The sequence below is a fragment of the Notothenia rossii genome (assembly GCF_949606895.1).
Source record: "Notothenia rossii genome assembly, chromosome: 3".
In the NCBI taxonomy this organism is placed as follows: domain Eukaryota; kingdom Metazoa; phylum Chordata; class Actinopteri; order Perciformes; family Nototheniidae; genus Notothenia; species Notothenia rossii.
In genome coordinates this window covers 36,514,241-36,535,358 of record NC_136901.1, presented here as the reverse complement: position 1 = coordinate 36,535,358, position 21,118 = coordinate 36,514,241, and the positions used below count along the sequence as shown (strand labels likewise).

At 43.1% G+C, this 21,118-nt stretch overlaps 2 protein-coding genes across 5 annotated transcripts; both read right to left on the bottom strand.

Annotated features, from left to right (window-relative positions):
* On the bottom strand, positions 1-11,389 carry LOC307033238 (leukotriene B4 receptor 1-like). Of its 4 annotated transcripts, XM_079671633.1 has the most exons (5): positions 11,332-11,389; positions 9,926-11,055; positions 7,203-7,702; positions 6,810-7,089; positions 1-1,520 (listed from the first exon to the last, which is right to left on the bottom strand). In XM_079671633.1, the coding sequence occupies exons 2-5, from the start codon at positions 10,085-10,087 to the stop codon at positions 1,131-1,133; spliced, it is 1,332 nt and encodes a 443-aa protein (XP_079527759.1). In that variant the 5' UTR covers positions 10,088-11,055; positions 11,332-11,389; the 3' UTR covers positions 1-1,130. The 4 variants fall into 4 exon arrangements, with proteins under 4 accessions (XP_079527759.1, XP_079527761.1, XP_079527758.1 ...); XM_079671635.1 differs by having other exon boundaries at positions 8,315-11,382; XM_079671632.1 differs by having other exon boundaries at positions 9,926-11,382.
* Positions 11,390-12,565: 1,176 nt separating this feature from the next.
* On the bottom strand, positions 12,566-19,750 carry LOC307034458 (leukotriene B4 receptor 1-like). Its single transcript, XM_079673293.1, has 5 exons — positions 19,593-19,750; positions 16,334-16,894; positions 13,704-13,904; positions 13,524-13,564; positions 12,566-13,258 (listed from the first exon to the last, which is right to left on the bottom strand). Exons 2-5 carry the CDS (start codon positions 16,883-16,885, stop codon positions 12,967-12,969), a joined length of 1,086 nt encoding a protein of 361 aa, XP_079529419.1. The 5' UTR covers positions 16,886-16,894; positions 19,593-19,750; the 3' UTR covers positions 12,566-12,966.
* Positions 19,751-21,118: the final 1,368 nt, after the last annotated feature.

Here is a 21,118-nt window from a genome sequence, read left to right as displayed (position 1 = left end):
TCAAATCAAATCAAGTTTTATTTATAAAACATTTTTTAAACGATTTTTGGTCGAGCCAAAATGCTGTAGGCCTACATGCAATTAAAACACTTTACTACGATAGCAATCAGAAGACAATACATTAAAATAAACACAGCCAGCTTAAAAACATTTGGTTGTAATGTAGCTGTTGTTCCTCCTATTCATCGTTATAATACTGGTATGCACTCCAGCTTTATGGAACACCTTATACTGTATCTGTGTGGAACAGGAACAATCAGGCACAGAAACCAGTTCCTCCTTATGACAGAAAAGAGTGAATATCATGGAGAGAAAATTGTGTGAAACTGATCTCATAATTTCAGAGGAAAAACAGGAAAATTATTGTCACAGGTGATCGTCATGAGGGAGATTTAGTGAGTGGGTGAATATTCCGGTAAGCTGTCAGGATCTTGTTGGTACATGAGTGTTGAAGCATATCTCCATTATCTGCTCTTTCACCAGAAATCTTGGCAGATGTAGTATTCCTCATACCACATAACCCTCGTTGCATAACGAAGTTGAGATGTGTCCAATTGCATTATTGAGTGTTTTAACTTCTTTCAGAGTATTGTTTTGATATTCAGGCCCACAATTTCCTGTTGTGATTTACCCTTACTGTACTCATCATTGAAGTGAAACAAGGACGCTTTTTATGTAAAAAAAAAACACTCAAACCCACTGTCCGCTCCCTGCCTATCACCAAGCGAAAGACAGACAAATGAAGTGGCTAGTTGGTGAACAGAAAAGTTTCTGCGGATATTTAGACTAAAGGTACCCTCTGGACGCAATTCGACGCCAGACAAAGCCAGTCTTGGCATAAATCAGAGCGAAAAGGAGAATGAATGCTTGACTTGCATTTCAGTTGGCCGCAAACACATTTCAAAGGGCCTACATTCCACTCTGCTGAAAGAGTAGATTTGTAACTGTTGACCCACATTATTATTATTATTATTATTATTATTATTATTATTATTATTATATCAACTTAGTCTGATTATATGATAGTGCTTACATAGAAATACATACAATAGTTGTTTGAATATTTCCTGATATAAAAGTTATGTAAGAAAAATCTCTTACAATTCAACTCATGAGTCAACACAGTGTAATCAGTTTAGTTGGATGGCCAGAGGCCTGAGTTCAGGCTCGTCCGCCTCTTTTCCCGCCACGCTGCCGCCCGTGTTTATTTCCTTGCTTTTGAACATCCTCCCCAGTTTCATCGACAGGGTGTTCAGGGCTGAGCGCTCGTCCGGTGTAGAGCATCTGCGGTTAATGTGTCCGCTCCGGGTGAAGGTAGACGTGGTCCTGTTCTTCGAGCTGCTGGCCTCGAAGAGCTTGCCCATGAAGCTGAAGCCGGCCTGGCGGATGTGGGAGCTGCCAGCAAACACGTACAACATGGGATTGACCGCACTGCTGAAGTGAGCGAATGCTGTGACATTTGGACGGGCTGCAAGGGCGACTTTAACAGCGGATTTACTGTCCTGCAAAACGCCCACCACCTGTTGAAGGGAGAAGAGGAGGGAGATTAATAAATAAATCACATAACTGCTCTGGTAAATTCACTCTCATGTATATTTCCACAGCTCTTACTCCATCAATTGAGCAGAAGAGCGTCAGAGTGTCATACTCAGCTCACTTGTTCATTAGAGTCCGTTTTTACTATGCCCCTCTTTTCTCAATTTGGGTTAAAAAATAAAAGATGTATTTACCTGTAGCAGTTTCATATAAAAATTTCACGATCTGTCTGTGTTGTGTTTTTTCTTGTTTAGATCTGTCTTTTGTTTTCTGTCTGCGTTGTGTTTTGTCTTGTTTAGATCTGTCCTTGGTTTCCTGTGGTTTCCTCATCCCAATACCCCTCCTCGGCCCCTTCTCATTTCTCTAACTCCACTCTCCTCCTCGACTCCTATCCTCGATACTTAGTCCCACCCACAGGAGATGCGAGCGGAGGAGCCGAGGAGGGGAACCGAGAAGAGAGGAGGGGAAGCAGCAGGCGGTTAGAGAAATGAGAACTCCTCTCCTCTGAGCGGTCATTTTAAAGAGAAGTCCATTAGTGATGACAGGAGGCACAGCAGCACTCTGTCTGATGGATAGATGTGTTCATGACCACTTATATATTTACTTTGATTCATTCACAGTGCGGTATAATGAGACAATAACAGGCTACAGATGCGGACACACACACACAAGCCGAACGGCGGAATCCGCCCGTGCGGGGATTACGCCGACTCAACGACGCCACTACGCCTGACCGCTATCCGGTGCCGCACATTCAGGACTTTTCGGCGCATCTCGCCGGTACGGTGGTGTTTTCCAAGGTGGACCTGGTGCGCGGATACCACCAGGTTTGTCTACCTCGACGACATACTCGTCGCCAGCGCTTCAGTTCAGGAGCACCTGTCCCACCTGTCCTTTTCACACGGCTCAACGAACATGGATTGATCATCAATCCTGCAAAGTGCCAGTTCGGGGTGTCTGACATCGATTTCCTGGGGCACCGCATCACCAAAGGCGGTGCGACTCCTCTGCCAGTGAAGGTGGAGGCTGTTGCGGCTTTTCCTCGCCCGCTCACAGCACGGTCGCTCCGTGAATTTCTTGGGATGGTGACCTTCTACCACCGTTTCATCGCCCGGGCCGCACACATCATGCGGCCGCTGTATGAAGCGTTGAATGGAAAGACCCCCATCCAGGCGATCGACTGGACAGCAGAGGCGGACGTCGCTTTTGCTGAGGTCAAGACTGCGTTGGCTCAGGCGGCTTTGCTGGCACACCCATCATCTACGGCTCCCATCTCCATCACCACGGACGCGTTGGACTACACGGTCAGCGCAGTGCACGAGCAGTGGGTGAAGGGTGCTTGGCAGCTGCTCGCCTTTTTCAGCCGCCAGCTGACGCCTAGGGAACGCACAGTGCCTTTGACCGGGAGCTCCTCGGGCTTTATTTGGCCGTGCTGCACTTCCGTTTCATGCTGGAAGGCCGTGAATTTACGGCGTTTGTCGACCACAAGCCGCTCACCTTCGCCATGTCAAAAGTGGCGGAGCCTTGGTCGGCACGCCAGCAGCGGCAGCTCTCCTACATATCAGAGTTCACTATGGACATTAAGCACGTGGCTGGCAAGTCGAACCTGGTTGCTGATTGCCTCTCCAGAGTCGTCATCGGTGCCGTCCAGTTGGGCTTGGACTATGCTCGCATGGCGGCGGACCAGGTCACGGATCCCGGCGTCCAGGCTCTGGAGGTGGAGGGCGTGGGGCTGCGCTTGGAGGACGTGGTGTTCGGCGATGCGGGTGTTACTCTCCTTTGTGATGTCTCTACGGGCCTGGCGCGGCCTGTCGTCCCTGCAAGCTGGAGGCATCCCGTGTTCGAGGCAGTGCACGGCCTGTCACACCCCAACGTTAAACCTTCGGTATGTTTGGTAGCGGCGAAGTTCGTTTGGAAAGGGCTGAAAAGGGACGTGAGGACTTGGGCCAGGGAGTGCGTGGCTTGTCAACGCGCTAAGGTGCACCGCCACATGAAAGCCCCGTTGGAACGTTTCCTGGTGCCTGAGAGGAGGTTTGATCACGTCAACATTGACCTGGTTGGTCCATTGCCTTCCTCTCAGGGGTTTTCCTACCTCCTCACCATGGTTGACAGAACGACCCGTTGGCCGGAGGCGGTTCCTTTCATTTCGACATCGGCCGCAGACGTTGCCCGGGCCTTCATTGCGACGTGGGTGTGTCGTTTTGGCACCCCGTCGGACATTTCCTCAGACAAGGGCTCTCAGTTCACGTCCGAGCTCTGGAACGTTGTGGCAGGCGGTTTGGGGGTTAAGCTGCACATGACTACCGCTTACCACTCTCAGGCTAACGGCCTCTGCGAGCGATTCCATCGCTCCATGAAGGCGGCCCTGAAGGCCGGCCTTACGGACGGTAACTGGGTCGACAAGCTGCCCTGGGTGATGCTGGGCCTGAGGACCGCACCTAAGGAGGATCCGCAGTGTTCTACAGCGGAGATGGTCTACGGCAGGGGTGTGCAAACCTTTTGGCTCGGGGGCCACTATGAGTTTTAAAATGTGTCAGACGGGCCGGGCCAGTAGCAGATCGGTGAAAAAATATTTAGCAGTCCACTCCTCATTATACACTCGGCACTCATTGTTGACTTTTTTTTCTTTGGTCCACTCATTGTTACAGATGCAGGTTCAAAGGTGAATTAGGTTCAAAGGTGAATTATTGCGTCATCGTTTGCGTCATGACGTAACCGTTTACTTGCCTTCTCATGACCCACACAGAGTTTTACGTCGCTGATTTTCTCCGCAACACCGCTCACAACAACATCAATAGAGGACTGCGTCTGGTAGTTTTTTATTTTACGAAGCCAGATTAAATTAACTACTTCTCCAACCTTATAACTTTCTCCAGAATGCCGTGGTGCATTGTTTATTAATGTGGTTCAGCTGCATTACTGCCCACTGCAATGCTGCTCATCTTCCGGAGTTTATTCTCCCGTTAACTCGTGGCAGCGGCCGCTGTAAAGTTTTCATTGTCTGACTGTCACACAAGTAGCTGATAAATATACCCCATCCCCATAAGTGAATGTGTTTTAGTCTGAAAGCTGTTTGGCATCACAACGCTGTTATGAAAGTTTCTAGAGTTGATGTTAGCATAGCAACCGAGGCTAATCAGACTACCTTAACTACTTGTTGCAATCATATTGTGGCATAAGACGTTTTCTACACGCATATTTACGGATGGGCACGTTTTCATACGTCACGACGCACAAAGAGGTCCCCTGCAGCCCCCTTACGACGGACCTTTCCGGGTTTTGGAACACGGTGACAAACACCTGGTGGTCGACATGGGCGGTAAGGCTGAGCACGTCTCGATTGACCGGGTGAAGGCTGCTCACTTGGACGTGGACCGGCCGGTGGTGCTGGCTTGGCCGCCGAGACGGGGCCGACCCCCGGCTTCGATTCCTGTCAGGGAGTGGGGGCCTATTGTTCCGGTCCCTCTTCTGTCGGGGGCCGCACAGGCGGAGGTTGCTGCACCGACTCCGGTGCGAATGTCTCGTGGGGGCAGGCGGGTTATTCCTCCCCGCCATACGGATTTTGTTTACACATGAATTCTGGGGGGGCTTGTGTGGTGACACGTTATTGGACATAATTCACCTCTCGTATTGTGTTGCCACACGGACCCTTTAGTGGGAACACGGGTATTTTCAGCTGCCATTCCTGCTAGCTCGTCAAGCAGAGCAGTCATGTGTTAACCTCACTGTTATTAATGGCTGATAAAGATTGGAACTCCATTCTGAACACACCGCCTCCGACTCCCTTTTCACGGCACTACAATATAATATTTATATAAATATATACAATTTCAGAATCAAACAGAGCACTCTCATAATAACGTAACACTATCAGAGACTGGATATATCAACCCCCCCCCTCTCCCCTCTCTGGTCGCTACAATGAGGAAAATAAATTACTGGCCAAAAGTTTTATTTACAAGTATTACAAGTAAGCAGAGGACACCAAACCAACTGAGACCTGTCTGTCCGCTGCATCTACGCAAACACTGTACCACACACACCTACACCACACACACACGCACCTATAGCTCCTAAAACAGGCTACAGCCGTTGCGTATTTTATTATGTGAAGCACTAAATGGTTTTAGAAAAATATCGACTCTTTGTTTGTAGATATCTACTAAACTACAGCAAATAAAGAGAGTAGGCCTGTTATACTGAGTGATATATATTATACACACTGCTCACAGCTGTTCTCACTGTAAACATCGTGTCGTGATGAAAGCAGTTAATAAAATAATATCCAGGGGATGCATGCAGAGCTGTCATTGGCTGAGATAAGTCCGGCCGTGCGTCACGACTCTTTGAAACATCTCTGTTCCCAGAAATGCGTCCACGAAGGAGCCGTGGAGGACCTTGGAGGACCCATCAGTGTATCCTCAGTTAGAGCTCCTCCAGAGAGCCTCCTCGACGCTCGATCCTCGGTCCTCGAAGTGCATTTAGAGAAATTAGATGTCCTTCAACATGGCGCGCTGAAATTCATTTCCGGGTCACTACCGGAGAACAGAGGAGTCGAGAAGTCGAGGAGTCGAGGAGGGGGATTTGATGAAATGAGAAAGGGCCCTCGACTCATCTCTTCCCCTCCTCCGGGACTTGACCCGGAAATCGATCAAGACACGCCATGTTGAAGGACGTCCCAATACCTGAAATGCACACGGAGGAGTCGAGGAGGGGTGAGGGAGGATGGGGTGCGGGAGGAGACGAAAGGCTGGTCGATTTCAACAGAGGAAAACCGACAACTGGAAGATGAGTGGAAAAGCGTCACATAAATATCTAAGTGCTTACAGCTCCGTGGGAATTATTATGTGCAATTCATATCTAAAAGGCTTTCACATTACTATAATTATAGTAATTAATATAATTGATCGAGGGACTCCAAAGTGGAAGGCACAGGGATTGTTCTGCGGACAGGGCGGAATTCGAGGAAGACCGAGGCAGTCCAGCAGGTGGCGGCTGGGTTGAAGCACAAGGACCTCATCGGGAGTGTGGAACAGGGCAGGGCCAGACTTGGGAGCGCAACACAGCTGGTCCAAGGCACTGAGCCTCAAAGGACTATTGAAAGTGGACATGGTCACTACAACATCATATCCTTGTATTATTGTCTTGTTTTACCCGTGGGAAACATCTGATACCTGCACATAAAGCGCATGTATGGCATATAATAGAATCAGGAGAAATTTCTAGCCCATGTAAGTCAAACTCTGATCAACTAAATTATGAGTAAAACTCACCTCTATGATGTTGACGATGTGATACGGCAGCCAGAATACTGCAAAGGTACAGATGACCATCAGGATGAGGCGGCTGCCTTGTGCTCGGCGCTGGAACTTGGCACTCTGCAGACGACAGATGACGGAGGAGTAACATGTGTTGATGAGGGAGAAAGGCAGCAGGAAGGCCATGATGGTCTCAAACAGGTACTGGAAGACCCGGTGACCCTTGCTCTTCCAGTGGTACGGCACGCAGAAGCTCAAAGTGATATTGTTTGGGAAAGTACTCCTCATATCCAGTCTGTAAATTAACATAATCAATGTTTGAACTCATTACAGTATTACCATTACAAACTAGCCTTTATAAAATGAGAAACTAGATATATTTCAAGAAAATACACATTTTTGTCTCACCTGCGGTAGAAAGGCATCGGGACTGGCAGGAGCAACGCTAACACCCAGACAACAAGCAGAAGAATCAGGAGGGAGCGCTTGGTTCTCATTGTCTGGAACAGAAACGGCCTGGACACGGCCAGCCAGCGGTCAATGCTCATCAGGCAGATGAGGTAGATGGACATGTACATGTTCACACTCGATAGGTAATGCACCAGCTTGCATGCTGCCGAGCCAAACTCCCAGCCTCGGCCTCCAGCCAGGTAGCGCAGGAACAAAGGGGCGCTGAGCAGCACGAAAGCATCCGCCATGCTCAGATTCAGCACCAGCAAACAGGTCACTGAGCGATTCTTCACCCGGCACAACACTGTCCAAACAACAAACAGGTTCCCAGGGAAGCCCAGAACAAAGGCGAGGGTCAAGATGGCGATGCCGACCATGGCGTTGACTGACAGAGGAACAGAAGCAAAGGAGGACTGCTGGGAGATGGTGGTGGTGATATTGGATGCCATCAGGAAAGCCTGAGAAGAATCTGAGTGAGGCTTTGACCACTGTGACATTTACACAACCTTTTAAACAGAAAATGAATTAGGTGCCAATGTGTGTCAATGCTTCGAAAGGTTACAAATGTTTTAACCTTATCTGCTACTCTAAATCTACACTACATATTTATAGAAAGTGATGTTGCCTGTTATCAGCAAACATGGACCTCAAAAGATCATTAATTGCCTTTTTCCAGATGGTAAGGATTGATACGATATCACTTTTTACACATCTTGATAACAAAGATGCTTCAAATGTTTCACCCTATAAGGCTTTTTTGTGTTGTATTTGAATTATTGGAAAATTACGGTACATAAATAAAAAAGGAATACTTTTACAATCAGGGCTCGACATTAAGGGCTGCCCGATGGCCCGGGGCCATCTAGTATTTAGCTCGGGCCATGAAGCCTCACCTGCTGGTTGCCCGATCGGGCAATCTATTATACCAGTATCATGCAGCTCGCGAATCCAGTAATGAGTGACCCGACAGTAAAACTAAACATATCTATAACTAGTTTAGGTAGTTTGAGAGGTGATTAAAATAGCTACGTGTGATATTCTAACCTGAAGTGTGTGTTTTGTCCGCTCACCGCTGCATGTGATCATGCAGAGCTGCGTGTCGACTCGTCAGCAGCAGCTGATCTCTCTCTCCCGTCAGATTAGACTTCACTCGCGTTTATGTCCATATCGATCAGATCCAGCTAGTTGTAGCTAATGATATGACTACCTGCTTATTAAAAGACACCGTGACCTAAACAATAAGTGTCGCTATGCAACCGGGTGAGGCCACAAAGTATAGCGCAGCATTATGCATTTGTTTACATGCCCACCGGAACCCCGAGGCATTACCAACAGATCAACGCACAATCAACCCACACAGCACATCTCTTTCTCCACATTAAGTGTTACACATTAGAATGGACTGCTCTTGTCTGTCACATACTATTCTTGTCTGTCACATAAGTGGCGCAACTGAAGCGGTATTGCGCTAAAGAGAAATTATTTTGACCGAAGAGATTTAGATTTGCTTGCTAACGGGAACTCTGACGTCGCCATTGTGTGTGCTTCGCGGATGCACTCGGCTGCTCGGGTCTGCTCGGTCAGCTTCTGGAGGAGGAGGCATTCCTTCGACCAACTTACAGTCGATAACATTACAAACATTTTTAACAGGGGCCATAATAGCGTAAATAATGTTTGTTTTGGCAGTTATAGCTGCATGTAATGTTTTCTACTTTTTTACATCTGGGAAGGCATTTGCCTTCATCAGATGGAAAGTGTCTTGACAAACAACTTAAGTATTTATTATAGCTATGCAGGGCATGCAAGCGAGCAAACACTAACAAGTGAAATTAAGAATACAATTGAAATTGTAATATTGTGGTGGTTCATCTTATAATTCAGTCTAGAGAATGCACCAGACAGCATCTAAGACCTGCAAAAATCTAAATGTTCTAGGGGGAGGCCCCCCAAACCCTTCGTGCGTCATTTCTTCCGCGCGCATTTTTCAGGGCAATCTCTATTGGGCTCAGGGCCATCTGTAAATTATCTTAGATGGCCCACAGGGCCATCTCCCAAAATCCTTAATGTCATGCACTGTTTACAACATTTCTAGATTAATGTTTCACTTCCTGTATTTAGTCCCTAATTCCATTTCATTTGTATGCCATTTGCCAAATAAGACAGAGGGGAAAGCTTCACATTTCTGATATATCTTTTAATTTCAAGTTTTACTGATTGAAATGTAAACAAATATTTCCTTTTTTCTTATCCCTGGGAGACTGCTCCTTATAAGTAGAGGCACATGTTCCCAAATTTTCTCACAGATTATTCTGGGAGTGTTAGTGCAGTTTTAGACAAACACATTACTGACAAGGCAACTTAAGTATGGAAAACTGTGAACTTTTGAACTTTATTCTGAAAAACTAAACTCTATATTTAACTTCAAATCTTCTTGTCTCCGGACAGACAGCAACAGAGAGCTGCAGTCTTTGTGTTGGAAAACAAAATCAGAAACAGTCATGTTTATGAGTATGTTTAACTAACTGATTTCACATTTTATAAAAATATACAGGAAACTTCAGTCCAAATCAGAGATTTCAGTCCATAATTTGTATTACTGTAGAGGTGAAATGATTCGGTCAGACTCCAAAATAAATATATTTTAGGTGTAATATATTAACAAGTAACATTTGCATACTGACCTTACTGCTGATCTCTTTTAAAGCCCACGACGGTAAGTCCACTTGAAAAATGTACAAATGTAAACCTATTTGAGACCTTTCCTGATCTGCTGTTAACTCTCTGGCTTTCTCCTTTGAAGAGTGTGGACAGAAACAACAAAGTTCAAAGATTGTTGTATGCATTCCAGCTTTATCGAAACCTGTGTGGAACACAAACAATCGAGGCAGCGAAACAGTTCCTCCTTATGACAGAAAATAGTGAATATCATGGAGAGAAAATCTTGTAGAACTGGTGGCATTATTTCAGAGAAAAACCAATATAATTATCGTCCAAGCTGATCGTCATGAGGGAGATTTAGTCGGCGAATATTCCAGTAAGCTGTCAGGATCTTGTTGATGTTGAAGTATATCTCTTCCATCTGCATTATCTGCTTTTTCACCAGAAATCTTGGCAGATGCACAGCATATTCCTCGTACCACATAACCCCCATTACATAACGAAGTTAAGATGTGTCACATTTGCATTGCAAGATGATACCAATCATTTTCTATGTTTTCTATTTTTCTTTGTTCAGAGTGAGAATTAAAACATTTCAGTTGAGACTCACAATTGAGTGTCCCTCAGCGCATTGTTTTGACATTCATGCCAACCTTTCGCAAAGCCACGCCCCCCCCTTGGTTACTGTTGCTAGTCCGACAAGCTGAGAGCCAGATGCGTTAAACAAAGCCATAATGGAGGGTCTCCGTAACGTCGGAGTCGCCTTAACAGACTCATTTTGGAGCAATAACGCAGCAATATCCTCCAGGTCCCGACAAAAGGGCCTACAATACGCTATGGAGGGTTATATCCACAGTATAAACATTAGAAAAGAGGGAGGCACAACATCAATAGAGGCACTTGCATACAGGTCGCAGTGCAAGAGTGAAAAACCACATGAGCTGTATGTCAAATTCGACGGAATTATTATTATTATTTTGGAATAAAACAATACAATCACAAGAGGCATTAAATGTTGTAGTTTGTCTAAAGTTAACTACCGTTTCCTTGGTGGCTTTCTGCATCCACCTTGTTGTTCCTTTGTGGGGGTCGGGGTGCCCACTTGTGCAGCAGGATTAGGGAAGTCGGCAGTAGGCTTTCCATTAACAAAATGCTACAAAGATTAAAGCAAAATATAAATGAATGATTGCCTGTTGGCTTTCTTGTTTGTACTTTTACCACAGGTAGACTAATAACGGAGCTCAGCTGTTCAGACATTATTATGCATCAAGTGATATACATGGTCAAAACGACCTAGAAGCACACAGCTTACAGCTGTAGTCGTGTGACTTTAGCTAACGTTAGTTAGTGAAATTAGTTAATTAAATTAGTTAGTTAATTTGTGAATGTAATCTTTGCTAGCTAGCTAGCTACGTTAGCACGTATTTACCTTGGAGCAAACGTATTTGTGTTTGTTGATATTCGCCATATTCAGCTGGCCATGGGGCCTGCCGCATTTCTTTATCCACTGGCGGCATCTCTCCTCTCGGAGAGGTTTAGGAAACGGGTAAAATATCACCCCCCCCCCCCCCCCCCTCTAAGCTTATGGGATATCTGCTATCCGATTTGCAAAGACCATAAGCACAACGCTTCACAATTTTCGCAATGAATTTGAACGCTAAGCTTGTCGGACTTCCACAGGGAGCCGCGCACGTGATCGAATATGATTGGACAACGGGCATTTAGGGGCGTGGCTTTGCGAAAGGTCAATTCACTGTTCTGATTAACCCTCACTGTTCTCATAATTTAAAGGTGACCTATCATGCAAAATGCACTTTTGTACGTCTTTTATACATGAATATGTGTCCCCGGTGTTCCAGAGAACTCACCAAGTGTCAGAAAACACAACCCTCTCTATTTTCCTCCATACCCAAATCTCTTAAAAATGGGTTGCAACGGATCTGATACAGACTGATCCAGATTTGAACACTTCTGTGACGTCACAGAAGTGGCGCTACGGCTATTGGGCCAACACCACCAATCGGGAGGAGACAGCCACGGAGACGCTGTAGTACATATGCAGGCCTGTAGGTGGTGCTGTTCTCGCAGAATCAGCCCATGCAAAGACAGTGTTAAATTGAGCAAAATGAGGAATGGCTAAAATGCATGATCTGTTTGATATTTTGAAAAATAAAAAGTATAAATATGCCTTATATAGGTATGGTCCTACACTATATTATTCAAATATAGCATGATAGGTCCACTTTAAGCAGAACAAGGACGTTTTTCATGTTAAAAAACGTTCATAAAAAGACTGTACAATACTTGCTTAGCACCAAGTGGAAGACAGAAGTGGCTAACTGGTGAACAGAAGCGTTTCGGCAGATTTTTTTTTCAGGAGACCATCATGAAAAACTGAATTTACTCTCTGGCCGCAATTCGACAGCAAAAGTGTTGACACAAAACAGAGCTAAAAGGACAATGAATGCTTTACTTGCACTTATCAGTTGGCCGCAAACGCGTCTCCAAATAAATGTTTACAGTGCAATGTCTAGATTGGTAACTGTTGACTCACATTAAATCAACTTTTACACAGATTATATGATTTAGCCAACAAATAGTTTCTGTCACTGTTTTCATTCATTTTGACATTTTGGTGTATGTACATATGAAACATAACATGATACAATTAAAAAATATTTTTTTATGTTCAAATAAAAAATGTACAGTAAACTCCACAGTTCTTCCATACGAAATGGTTCAAAACAGAGCAAGGCTCTGTATAATTCTGTATAATAAAAATGTACAGATAGTGTGGTTAAGGCTCAAACTCAAACACAACAATGTCACTTAGTGCATCAGGTTACAAAACTGTTCCAGGATCATTATGCCATTAAACATCTATTTTTTAATGTGAATAAAGGAGAAGACTCCGTCTTGGATGGATCTTTCTTGAGGTGTCAGGAACTTTGCTGCACAATGAACCCTGAAGAAGTCTTGCGAACGTAGATAAAAAGGCTTGCGTCGTTTAATGTTGCGCTCCGGGGAAACAACACCAGCGTCAAGCCTGCTCCTCTTGAGTCCTCTACTTTCCATTGTTTACAGGTTTGGCATTAGAGCTAGAGTCTTGATCTTTTTCCTTAAGCATTACAGCATCTGCCTCTTTGTCTTTTTCGCGGCTGTTCTGGCTGTTCTGGCGGCTCTTTCTGGTGGCCGAGTCCAGCGCTGTGCCCTCAAATAAGCGAGCCATGAACGCAAGCCCTTCTCGTCGGATGTAGGACTTTCCTGCGAAGAAGTACAGGACTGGGTTGGCACAGCTGCTGATGAAGGCGATGGCAGAGGTGACCGCTCGGCTCTTGTGCCATATTAAATTCAGCCTGGGGGGTTGAGAAGGAGAGAGCATTTTATTAAAAGAAAAATAACTTTGTTTATTTTGAAATGTGCGGAAAAGTTAGGATATACATATGACAGCTTAGTACATCATATGTTTGGATTACAATTGAAATACATTTTTTTTAATTTTTTTAATTTCCTGGTATCTAAATATGTGATCCTTAGCTCTTAGTTTAGCAAATAGAGACCCAGGGAATACTATTAGCTATCATAAATGAGATGCAGGCAAGTTGTTGTGTCATCACTTACATCTCTTTCACTTTACCCTTTGGACACAACGCCCATGTTACCTGAAGACAACAAAAAATGGCTTTGTTAGTAGCAGTGAAAACTCTCTGGACACATGATGCATTTCGAAGAATCTCTTTAGACATACACATACAATGCTTGGAAGAATGTGTTACTCATTAAAGAGGATGTTTGACATACTTGAACCATATTGACGAGGTGGTAAGGCAACCAAAAGAGGCAGAATGTCAACACGATGGCAAGGATGAGCTTCTCGCTACGAATGCGACGGCGAAACTTGGTTTGTCGGAGCCGCCGCAAGATGCAGATGTAGCTGACTACAATGACCGTGTAGGGAATTAGAAACCCCAACACAAGCTCCAGCAGGTACTGGAGGGCCACCTGTGCGTAGGATGAGAAGAAATAATGTAATACTCTAACATTACGTAAGATCACATGAAATGTAGCAAGAGGTAGGCGTTTCAAAAACCACAGATACCAATGGGATGGAATTTGATACATGTTGACAGGTTCACATCTCTGTTAAAAGACATGAGATTAGCTGATTTAGGAAGTTTATAAGTACTCAAAGAGAAAGATCAGGGAAATGAGCAAATCGTTTTTTTTGCTGCTGAATGCTTTTCTCTGTTGCAATCATTGGACAAAAAACTCTCAGTATATTACAAATGGCAGCTAAGTAGCCTACATAACTTGTTGGATGACCCCTTAATTAGTTATTTGGTTTATTTTGGAAGAAAACACTCATTAATAAATACCTACAAGTGTGATGCTTAGCTCTTAGCTTAGCCTAGCATAGAGACCAGTGGATAGTGTTCCTGTTTCTGTCAAAAGTAAATAAAAATGTAATGAAAGAAACCCTCTAGAGCTAAATCATCAAATAATACTACCACTAATAATAGCCTGTTTGAGTCAGACACAGTCTAAAGGTTTCCAGTTTATTCCAGTTTGTATGCTAAGCTATGCTAATCATCCCTTGGCTCTTGCTTTATATGTGTCTGATTAGCAACTTTAGACACAAGGATGGAGTTGGAGTTGAGTGAGGACATCAACAAAGTAAAATGTAGAGCATTGGCAATTTAAAAACCATTTAAAAATAAAATAAAAAGCAAAAACGTTGTCAGTCAAAAGCTGAATTACAACCAAGCGGCAAACTCTGGGGAACAGCCGGGACGCCAATACGGAAGTGCAACACACTGCAGTTCATACATGGGCCGCTAGGGACTGACTGCAGAAAGGAGCAATTTCCATAGACCCCCATGTTAAAATGCCCAACTTTACAGCAGAAAAAAACATGTTTCTACCCATGGATGCAATAAATATTATTATCGATATAGTTAGATTCCACCTTCATGATTATGAATCTGTGAGTAAATTGTTTTCTAACACGACCCTTTTATTTATATTAGCTCTTAAAGTTTTTGCATAAATTAGGGCGTGGTCACTTTGATGGACATGTACATGCCTCACTGTCAGCTAACAACAACTTGTCCACTCTGCTAGGCTACAACCATAGAGGCTACAACCATAGAGGCTACAACGTTAGTTAGTTATAGTACTGTACTTGACCCTTTAGCTTTAGCCGTGTTCGTGGTGATTGTGCCTTTTAGGGAATATTGTTATAAATACCAGACAATTAAAATGTCGTGCTGTGCGCTTGAATGTACTAACAAGAAGTCTAAAACGATAATATTATACATGTCCCATTCGCAGGTGTTTGTGTGCTTAGTAGCTTAGCTTGTTACTTATTAGCCAGCTAAGGACGTAACCCTTTATACATACATATACATTTTAGTTTATGATTCAGCCTTGGGTAAGACTTTTATAGTCTATGGCTATGACGCCCATAATGCTAAACGGGAGCAAATGTTAACAGGGGACCAAATTATCCCAGTGGTGGCCGCCGGAGCTAACGGAGCCGCAGGGGGCTAGCTCCAGCCGGCGTCCCGGAGCTAGCCCACAGCGGCTCCGTTAGGTCCGGGCGATGGAGTCCGTCGTTATAACTGGAGATCAAGGAATGCAGCGAAACGCAGACTTGGTTCGCCTGCTGTAGTATTAGCTAAATAAATTATGTTGAACAAGGCTTATTAAGCTGAACATCGCCACAATTGTTCTGCTATGTATCGGTACTTCTTTTCTTAACGTGTGAATGACAAGCATTAAGAATAACAAAATATAGCTAGTTCTCTTGCAGATTGTCTCATTTGATTATGAATGTAACGTTTATATAGGGGAACTACACTGTTAGCAGTAACTTGGTATGCATGTATTTCATGTTAGCTTAGCTTCTTAGCCTGAGCTAGCTCTGTTTACTTCCAGTTCGGAGGCAGCAGGTCCCGCCTCTTTGCCCTTATTTGGAGCAGGCGGGATTAGACTCTGACGTCGCTGTCGAGCCGTTAGTGGCCGACTCCGCCAAACTAAGGGCTTCTCGGCAACTCTGCAGAATCCTAAGGGTGACGTCACGGACACTACGTCCATTTATATATACAGTCTAGGATTACAACCAATGCAATCCATCTCATCACTCACTTTTGCTTTCCACATAACCTTTTTGAACTGCTAGCAACCAAAGCCGGCTCATAGGTGATTTGTCAATAAGGCCGTTCGTACAAACCAGAAGGCTTCCGACAGGCCCTTATGCCCACAGATGAGTTTATAGAGATTAAGTGGTAATGACTCTTACTCAGTTGACTCATTTTCAAGTACTATGAAAACCTATAACTTGTATTCTTATTCAACTAAAAGATTTAGAGGATTACGCAGCCTTGGTAGGGAGATTGTTCTTATTATGGATAGTGGGAAAATTCACTCACATCTCTGTTGTCATCATGAACCGGTTCGCACACGGAGGAGTTATTCTGAATCCTCACTTTTCTGAAGATCATTGCAGGAACAGATGCCAACATCACCAGCACCCACACCACGGCCAGCACCCATATTACAGTCTTCCGGCCGGTGATCAGAGTGACGCGTCGCGGCCACAGCACTGCAACCAGCCTGTAGATGCTCATTAGCATGATGAGCTGGATGGATGCGTACATGTTGACCAGACACAGGTAGAAGAGGAGCTTACACATCACATTCCCAAACACCCAAGTCTTCATAATTAGGTAGATGACGAAGAATGGAGTGAGGGCCATCAGAGAGCCGTCGGCGATAGCTAGGTTGAGGATGAGGAGGGTGGTGACGGAGTGCTTTCGGGCACGTGCCAGGACGCTCCAGATTATGAAGAGGTTTCCAGGGAAGCCCAAGAGAAAGACTAGGCTCAGGATTAGGGCGCCCACCGTGGTGCCAGCGCCGGTATCCACGATGGGTGAGGAAGGTGTGGTGATGTTAAGGATGGGAGGAATGGTAATCTGTGCCATTTTTGTGATCTGCCAAAGAGAGAATCATGGTAAATGCTTTTAATGTTTCACATTTAGTAATTAATTTAAAGTGAAAATGAAGGATATATAACATTATTGGATAGAACCTTTTACTGAGTTAGGGTCATATCACTTTTAGCAAACACCCTCACAAAGCAAATGAAAGCAGTCATTACATTGAATCAATATAAGACAATGTTTCTAGGGCCATTTCTTAAACAAGTGACTATAATATGAATGCATTTTTGTACCGAAAAACAGGCAGAAGAAATGCCAAAGTGACTTTAATACATTTCATTACTCAAATGAACGGACTTTTTAAGAGCCTCACCTCTGAATCCTTCCCAATGTTTAATAAGACGTCAGTTTGACAATACAGTGTATGAGTAGTTATTTTTGCAGGAAAGCGTAGGAGTCTAACAGGTTTTAACTGTGAATCTTAATTCCTGAACAACGAGACCAGACATGAGTAAAGAGCAACAGTCACTGTGTCGGATTCCGTATTGGAATAATAATTCATACATACATAACAATTATAACAATTTAAACTGGAATAACATCCCATGAAGAAATTACTAAAATCAACACTTAATTGATGCTACTAACACGCACTTTTTTTGTATCCAAGGCCTGATATAACTTATTATTTTGATCCAATGAGCTTTGTTTTTGTTGTTAAAGACTAATAAAAACACATCAATGACTTGCACTGTTGCACTGGATTTAATGTTACCTGTTACCTAGATCGTTTAGAGATAATCCCATAAACACGTCCTCCCACTCTATTAACAGACTACGACAGAAAACATATATTCAACCACAGCAGCAATGGCCCCTGGCTAATGAACATTTTGCTTCTAGTTGGCTCCAATTTCTTTAAACATATAACGCCCTGCTGTTTAAGGAAAGTAACTTTAGAAGTCCAAGTTTGTACAGGGAGATGTTTTAAAAAGATATAACTTTATTACAATGACGTTTAGCCTTGGGGACGTGCGCAACAGTCTAACAGGACTAACTGGATGTCACTGTAGTTGCTGTTTCATAGAAAGTGTTTATATATTAATAAAATACATTCAACCGCCTTATTAAGAGACTTATATTCTTGCAGCACTTTTTAATATATATTCTTTTTATGGAAGCCAATTTGCATGGTGCAGAAATGTGAGGTAGCTCTCAGGAGTAAATACCAAGAGATATTTAAACAGTTCATACAACAGATGCTCTGTATTGATCATGTAGGCTGCTGCCGTGCAACAATTTGTACTTTACCTGTTTCATGTTGCTGGAAAACATTTTTCAAAAGTGACATGTCATCACTTGTTCAACATATCTTGAGTATTATTTTAGGAGCACACCCTTTAGGCGCACACTCAAACTATGCAATGTGTGTATAATCAAATAATCACACCCTCATCTGCAAAGGAAACCTTTCAATATTTTTTATATATTTAATCTTGACAACCAGACATTTTTTTAGTTTTAGAGACATTTACTTTCAAAAACTGCTCCTATAGCCTACATTTCTATGTAAGACGGCAGGACCTTGAGGACTGTCGCCTTGCTGTAAAAGTTGTGTTTATTTATTTATTTTATTTTAACAATTTGGCCCTTAGCTATGTTTGGGGTTTTATTTGTCTGTTCGGTTGGTATTCAAATAAAAAATTGTTTATTTTAAGTGAGATTCTTGTAAATTCATTAATTGACCACATTTAAAAAGAGTGCGAAATAAAATGCAATAAGATGAATTCACTAATAAATCAGGAAATGTCCAAGTGTTAAAAAAATTCAAAGCAATATCGCATTCATGATAATAATCGTTGTAGCTAGAGACTATAGCTTTTTCAAACTAAGACTTAGAAACATATTGACATTGTCAACAGTGAATAGTTCAAGATTATTTTCCTTTAAAATAATGTATAGCTGTAATGCTGATGATGTGACAGTGTTCAATTGAAATGTTCTTCTCTAGCGCATTAAAGAAATATTGTTTAATAGAAGAATTTCCCCTAACGTTCAAAGGATAAGAGAGACAAAGATTAAACCACATGGCAGTGTTTACAGAAAGCCGGTCAAACCACATTGACAGTCGCATCAAAGCACCAGTAGTGAAACGGCGTAATATTGTGCAATAGCCCTAAAAATGACACACTACACCATCAAGTTGGCGACACTGTCATACTGAATCATCTCGGCCTTTGGTTTCCTTACAATACAAACAATAAAAGTTTGCTTCTTCCCCAATTCTTTACTTTTTATTGTCATTCGTACAAATAGAGCTCCCCTTAGTGACCACATCACAGACTATAAAATCTGACTAACTCAAAAGGTGTGTTTGTGTGCATTGTGTGACTCACGCAAATACCTACTTAAACGTCTGTTCTGCCTACAAAAAAACAAAATTGTACAACACTAGCTACAGGTTTAGTTACACAAATTGCCATGTCGTTCCAATTTGAAGAAATCTCAGCTGTCAGGCGAAACTGGCAATAATGGCAAAGACTATGAAAAACGCCTTTTATAACTTCAAAAATATACAGCAATTTAAAGCAAAACAGAATGCGAGTAAACCTTATGAAAACGTTCTACTTTCTCCGCCAACATTTGCAGTGACACAGTTGATTGCCGTGATTTGTTGGTAGTTGTGACCACACTGTCGTTGGTGACAGAAACCAAAAAATACATGAGAAGGAAATTGAAAAAGACTCACCTCAAGTTATCCACAGAAAGAAAGAAGACACTGAGCTCCAAAAGAAGTCTGAATCTTTTGCTAATGTAAATGTTTTCTCCCTTTTCTTTTTACCCTTTCCTCCCCGTGTTTTCCCCCCACCCACTCTCTTACTCTGTGTTTCTCTCTCTGTGATTGATTTGTCATGCTTGCTGTAACATGTAGCGCTGTGTTAGGGGAAGGTGTGTCCCCATTACCTGGCCTGCCTCTGCCCAGGCTGTCTGTCAACATCCTCAAATCGACAGAGGAATTTCATCCGTGTGTGTCGAGTTAAAGGGTCACTCTTTTTCTCCCTAATGGTATCTAGCCATGCAGAGCACCGCTTTGAGCACACACAAACTAGAATTGCACCCACATTGTGTCAAAGTGGTAGCAAAACAACCCCACAAAAGTGTGTGGAAACCCAGAGGTATAGCATGCATTTACCAGTATTGTACTATTTTTGATACTTTTACTCGTAAACATATGTTACTTTATACTCTACAGCTTTTTACTCATAAACTAATGACATGTTTTCCAGTTGATGTCGACCAGAAATCTTTTTTGGGGATAGAAATGACCTGCACATGGTCTCTTGATCCTCCTTAGCATCGGTCTGTTCTCCTTAGCAACCGGTCTGTTAACCTCTGAAATGTCCAAACTGACCAATCAGAATTGAGTATTAAATTAAGCTGTGTAATAAGATTACATAAGATAATATAAGATAAATCGTGATAGATCTCGTAGGGAAAGGACAAACAAGGATGTATATAACATCAGAAATACATTTAGCTCAAGATGTTATACAGGTGCATCTCAATAAATTAGAATATCGTGGAAAAGTTAATTTATTTCATTAATTCAATTCAAAAAGTGAAACTCATATATTATATGGATTCATTACACACAAAGTGAAATATTTCAAGGCTTTATTTGTTTTAATCTTGATGATTACGGTTTACAGCTAGTGAAAACCCCAAAATCAGAATCTCCAAAAATTTGAATATTGTGAAAAAGTTCAATATTGTAGACTCACATTGTCACACTCTAATCAGCTAATGATCTAAAAACACCTGCGAAGGTAAATGGTCTCTCAATCTGGTTCAGTAGGCTCCACAGAGAAGACTGCTGACTTGACAGTTGTCCAGAAGACAGTCATTGACACCATCCACAAGGAGGGTAAGCCTCAAAAGGTCATTGCTAAAGAAGCTGGCTGTTCACAGAGTGCTCTATCCAAGCATATTCATAGAAAGTTGAGTGGAAGGAAAAAAGGTGGTAGAAAAAGGTGCACAAGCAACAGGGATAACCGCAGCCTTGAGAGGATTGTCAAGCAAAGGCCATTAAAAAATGTGGGGGTGCTTCACAAGGAGTGCAGGCGGGAGTCAGTGCATTAAGAGCCACCACGCACAGACGTATCCAGGACACGGGCCACAACTGTCACATTCCTCGTGTCAAGCCACTCCTGAACCGTCAGAAGCGTCTTAAGGAGAAAAATAAACGGTCCTCTTTTCAGATGAAAGTACATTTTG